Genomic DNA, 5,746 nt, shown 5'->3' on the forward strand with positions numbered 1-5,746 from the left:
ACGGCTGCTCCCACGGTGTCGTCGCGGCTCATCTTCATCCCGCTGTGCACGCGGGCGGATTCTCCTCCGGTCTGACCTGCGCTGGCTGGACAGGCCGCTGCTCTCAGGCCCGGGGGAAAAGTTATCTGGCCCTGATGGTGCCTGGCTGGTGGTGTGGCAGCCAGGAAGGCCTGAGTTGGTGCTGGAGGCTGTAAGGAAAGGCAGGAAAGTGAGCAGGATGGAATTGCAGCCACGGGGTGAACTGACTCCCATTGGTGCTGGGCTAGAGGGATTTGAGCCAGGCGGCCCTCAGCAGCCGCTGCCAGGCCTCGCCTGGCCCCAGCCCAGCTGCACGCGGCCGTTTGCCTCTTACCGGTGTCCTCTCCAGCACAGGCGCTGCACTCCCAGCTGGTTGTGCTGTGACTCAAGTTGGAGCAGCACCGGTGAGTGCCTTGTGCGGCACAGGAGCTGCAGAGGAGCAGCTGCCAGGGCCTGGGGAAACAAACGGGTTGTGGCCGTGAGGACAAAGTGAGCTGAGCCAGGGAGCGCCCGGCACAGCTCTGGTGCCCAGTCTGTGCTCTCCCAGCCTGTGGTGAGGCTGTGATCCCACGCCGAGCCCCAGAGGGCTGCTGAGGTAACTCACCCCTCTTCCTCTGCCTGCTCCCTGCCATGTGGGCAAAGGCAGATGCTGGCATCGCAGCTCCCGTGCCTCTCCAGTAGTGATGCGTAGGCATCGTTGTCTTCCCATGTTGGTCTTCTGCCAAGGAAAGGAGGGAATGGAATGAGCACTGACTGCCCCAGGACTAAAACTAATCCATGGCATCCCTCCCCTTCCTCCTGACGTTCCAGCTTCCAGCTGGAGTTCCTCCTTGAAGTTCCAGCTTCCCAGTGATGCTGAGGCCCATGTGAATGGCTGCAAAGGGCCAGGCCAGCTGGGGCAGTCCCTTGCCAAGGACAGCTCGTGTGCCCTCACATCTCAAGAGCCGGCTGAAAGACACCAACCTGAATGGGATTCGGATCCCCATAAGGCGCATGTCCATAATAAACGTGTATCTGTCTCTGCAGACGGGGCATTGGAAGCAACGAAACCCGGCGCTCATGGCCTGTTCCTGCAGCAGAAACAGAACAGGGTGAGTGTGAGCCAGGCCTGGTGCTGCTGAGCACCTGCCGTGCTCTTGGGGTGAGGAGAGGGCTCCTACCTGGATGCAAGCCCGGTGGAACCAGGCGTTTTGGCAGGCTGGGCACACCATGGTGCTGTAGGACACGCTGTCCCCCACGGGGTCCATGCAGATGATGCAGGTTGTGTCCTGCGCCGGCGCTGCCTCCACTGCCTGCTGTGGGCAATGCTCCATGCAGAGGGACCTGGGGGAAGATGGGAGGGACGGGCAAGGTGAGAAGTGCTGCGAGGAAGGCAGAGGAACAGGAAGGAGCCCCAGGCCTTGGCTCTGGCTCTGCCAGGCTGCTGGGAGGCGTCACGGCGCGCTCCTCGCTTCTTTGGCTGGTGCTGAAGCAGAGGTTGGAGGCTCGCAGGCGATGCCTGGCAGCCCTTACCTGAACTCTCCAAAGTACTGGGTGACGCATTCACCCTTGGAAGCGCAGGGGAGATGGAAGCTGCGGTTGCAGCCTGGCTCTGCACAGGTGATGCTGGCCCCGCGCTTGCCACAAACAAAGCAGAGCTGTAAAGAGCAGAGCATTTCCCATCAGCTGCAGGCTCAGGGCCTACGCAGCGGGCCCCGCACCTCTGTGCAGGGCACGGGATGGAGGCAGGGCTGGGTGGCACTCTGCAGAGCTGCCTGCTGAACAGGGCTCATCTGCAAGAGCAGGGATTTCTCTTGGGGCTGGCTGGAAGGGCTGGGATTGCTTTCCCTGGACCAGGCTAAGCTCTCCACGCCTCTCCGGGCGCCAAGCTCCCTGTTCCAGTCCAGTGCTCACCGTCTGTTCTGCCTCCCTCAATTTGAGTATCAGGTCTTTAATCCAAAAATATAGGCCAGTGTGGTCTCCCACATCTTCACAAAGATCATTGATAAATATCTGTACAAGAGGAAAGAGCAGGCTCTTGTCAGGGCAGAAAGGAGGAAATCTCTGGTTGAAGGAAGGTGTCAGGAGGCACGTGGGAACTCACCACACAAAACTTATGGAAACAGAATCCACGGTGCTCTTCCATTTCCCCAAGGATGCTCGAGTCCTGATCCACTCGGCCACAGAGCACGCATGCTGGAGAGGAGAGAGGAACAGCAGTGAGCGGCCTGCGCAGCCAGGTGCCCTGGGGGCTGTCCCAGGGGCTGCTGTGTGCCGGCCGTGCCCGTGGAGAGGAAGAGGCACTGCAGGCCCAGCGCTGCCAGCAGGCGGCCACAGCCCAACCGCGGCTCCCCTGGCCAAGGAGCAGAGGGGCCCTGCGTGCCCCCGCCTCCCGTGTCTGCCGCTGGCAGACCCCCAGCACCCCTCTGCCCTGCGTGCAGGGATTCTTTGCTCTCACCTGGCCCCCTCGAGCCGGCGGCCTCCTGCGTCTCCGCAGTTGACTGAAACCACTTGCAGAGTCTCTGTCCCATCAGTGCTGGGCTTCGTCCTCCGCGTGACAACCTAGGGGAGAAGCGGGACGAGGCTGAGTTCTCAGCTCAGGCCCCGAGCGCTGGGGAACCCTCCTCCCTGGGCAGCCTCAGGCAGCCCCTTCCTCTCTGCTCACCTCACCAGGTCGCACTGAGCTCGGCCTGAGCCCCGCAGCCTTGGCAACAGAGTTCCGCACCCCGCGTGTCACAATGGCCGTTCCGTGCTCCTTTGTTTGTGCGAATGCTTCATTTAAGTTTCCTAAACTGTGGTATGGGATCAAAACCTCTACTGTGTAGAATCCGACCTCTCCTGTTAATCTCTGCGGAGGGCTCGCCGCCTCGTGCGTGCTGAGCGAGCCGTCCTTTTTGGTGGCATGGATCGAGGCCGGGGGCCCGAGGCCTCCATGGACGGTCTCAGCCATCTGGGCAGCATCCAGCGCTCCTTCCCAGGGTTCAAATCCTCATGCTGAAAAGCCGCAGTGTCTGCTCTGCAGGTCAGATTTCTACTTTGGAATGTGCAGAGCCTCTGCTAAGGAGCAAAAGCTGCTTGTCACTGTGCGAACTGCCGTTGTAGGGGCTCCAGCCCACCTTGGAAGGACCCAGAGCCTTACTTCAGGGCACAAAACCTCCTTTATCGGTCCCATCCCATTCTTTCGAGGCACAAATGCAGCTTTTAGGGCCTAAGTAGATGGCTTGTTTTGACTTTGGCTCTCGAAGCCTGAAGTGGCTGTGGGAGTGCAGTGTGCAGACACGTGGTTTAACCCAGCAGGTAGCTGAGCACCAGGCAAGGTCTCCCCTGAGCCTTCTCCAGGCTAAGCAATCTCAGTTCCCTCAGCTGCTTCTCGTAAGGCCTGCGCTCCAGAGCCCTCACCTGCTTTGTTGCCCTTCTCTGGACACGCTGCAGGGTCTCCACGTCTTTCCTGTAGTGAGGGGCCCAAAACTGAACGCAGCACTCGAGGTGTGGCCTCACCGGAGCTTCACCCCGTTGGCCTCAGCCCAGCGATCAGCCTGTCCACATCCCTCTGAAGGGCCTTCCTACCCCCGAGCAGATCGCCACCTCCTGCCAACTTGGTGTCACCTGCAAACTTACTGAGAGTGCACTCAATCCCCTCATGGAATCAGAGTATCATAGCATCGCTCGGGCTGGAAAAGATCTGTAAGATCACCCAGTCCAACAGCAACCTGACCGTGCTACCCTAACTCTAACAACCCTCCACTACATCGTGTCCCCGAGCACCACATCCAAATGGTTTTTAAACACGTGGTGGTGATGGTGACTCAACCACCTTCCTGTGCAGCTCATTCCAGTGCTTAACCACCCTTTCTGCAAAGAAGTTTTCCTGATATTCAACCTAAACTTACCCCCTACAACCTCCTTTCAGGGAGTTATACGGCGTGGTGAGGCCTCCCCTGAGCCTCCTCTGGACTGCACAACCCCAGTTCGTTCTGCCGCTCCTCTTGGGACCTTTGTTCCAGACCCTTTCCTGCCCCGTTGCCCTTCCACGTGCACACTGCGGGACCTCCATGTTTTTCTTGTAGTCAGGGGCCCTGAACTCAACAATGTACTCTAGGCATGTCATCACTGATGCTGAGAGTACTTTATGCTTGCTTTACATTAGGTCTGAAAGGGAAGAATGCTGGAGTTGGGGTGACAATGTCTTAACTGAAGTGCATCCGCATCAGCGCACACAGCATCTGCTAGAAGCAGGATGAGCCGGAAGCCGTTGTGCAGCAGGCAAACTATGACTTAGTTGCCATCACTCCCACTTGTGTACTGCTACAGTGGAGGGCTATAAGTTCTTTGGAATGGATCGGCAACGAAGTAGGGATGGTGGCATGGCTCTCTATGTTAGTGTTTCAGTGTTGTTGAGCTTGGGGCTGGGAATGATCAGGCTGAGTCCCTGTGGGTAAAGATCAGGGGGAGGGCCGACACTGCCGCCTTCCTGGTGGGGGTCTCCTCCAGACCAGAAGAAACAGGTGAGGTGCTCTAGGTGAGCAGCTGGCAGAAATCGTGCAATCGCCAGCCCTTGTTCTCATGGCGGACTTCCACTTCCCTGATATATGCTGGAGATACAGTACAGTGCAGAAGCAGCAGTCCTGGAGGTTTCTAGAGTGTGTGGAAGATGTGTGCCTCCTGGCGCAGCTGGTAAGAGAGCCCACCAGGGAGGTGCCCCACTGGAGCTGCTGTTCACAAGCAGAGGAGGACCGGTGTGAGATGTGGAGGTCGGGAGCTGTCGAGGGCAGAGTGAGCACGAGATGGTAGAGTTCGGTATTCTTGGTGGAGTCAGGAGCGGGGGTCAGGCTCTCAATTGTTCAGGACGCCGGTCGGGAGGGTCCCTTGGGATTCAGCCCTGAAGAGCAAGGGGGTCCAGGAAGGCTGGCTGCTCCTCAAGAAGGAAGTCTTATGCAGCATCTGATTCACGGACTCAGATGTGAATGATCCAAATCATTTATTACAAGTTCCCACATCACTTGCATACCTTCACAAGTTTTCTTTTCTAGCTTGCCCGTCCACCCTACAATTTCCCATCCAGCTTTACATGCCAGCAGAGCATTCTACAAAGCACTCTTCAACCGTTCATGCAGGCGCTTATCCATTCAGAGCCGTGAGCCGTTCTTTCTTCTTCTAGAGGTGTCCTTCGTTCTCATGCTGTTTATCTTGCTCCACAGCTGCTGCTCTGAACAGATTTTCCTGTATTCCCACAGTCTCAGAGGCCTAGGAGCAGGCTGTTCCCCTGTGCTGTAAAATGAGCTGGAGAGAAGAGCAGGGAACTTTTGCTGAGGCTCTGGGAGAGAAGAAGAGTTTGCTTCCTGTAGAAGAAGGGACAGGCGACTCAGGGGGAGCACACAGAAGTGGTCAGGATCATGCAGGGAGAAACTTGGAAAGACAAAAGCCCAACATGAACTCAACGCGGCCACTGTAGGAAAAGAGAACAAAAAAGCCTTCTTACAAATACGTTAAGAATAAGAGGAGGGCTAAGGAGAATTTCATCCTTTACTGGATGGGGTGAGGAACTGACTGCTGAGGATAAGGAAAAGGTTGAGGTTCTCAGTGTCTTCTTTACACCTGTCTTTAAAAGTCAGAGCGGTTCTCCACCCCCCGACTTGGAAGTCTGGGACGGAGAGCAGAATAAGGCCCCACGATTGAGGTGGAAACACATGGAGGCCAACTTCTTCATCTAGATGGTCACAAGCCCATGGGGACAGGTGGGATCCACCCG

The 5,746-nt window shown here is 57.3% G+C and overlaps 1 protein-coding gene across 1 annotated transcript; it reads right to left on the reverse strand.

Annotated features, from left to right (window-relative positions):
* Positions 1-14: 14 nt before the first annotated feature.
* On the reverse strand, positions 15-3,467 carry LOC122191066 (PHD finger protein 7-like; the record flags this gene model as incomplete). The annotated part of the gene is made up of 10 exons (XM_042891269.1): positions 2,663-3,467; positions 2,456-2,559; positions 2,102-2,193; positions 1,912-2,010; positions 1,531-1,655; positions 1,179-1,341; positions 982-1,088; positions 623-736; positions 353-471; positions 15-188 (listed from the first exon to the last, which is right to left on the reverse strand). Coding segments are annotated over exons 2-10 (1,066 nt in total), but the record flags the coding sequence as incomplete, so codon positions are not given.
* Positions 3,468-5,746: the final 2,279 nt, after the last annotated feature.

Source organism: Lagopus leucura, unplaced genomic scaffold (genome assembly GCF_019238085.1).
Source record: "Lagopus leucura isolate 7727_CA_CO unplaced genomic scaffold, USGS_WTPT01 35235-0_obj-0_obj, whole genome shotgun sequence".
Taxonomy (NCBI): domain Eukaryota; kingdom Metazoa; phylum Chordata; class Aves; order Galliformes; family Phasianidae; genus Lagopus; species Lagopus leucura.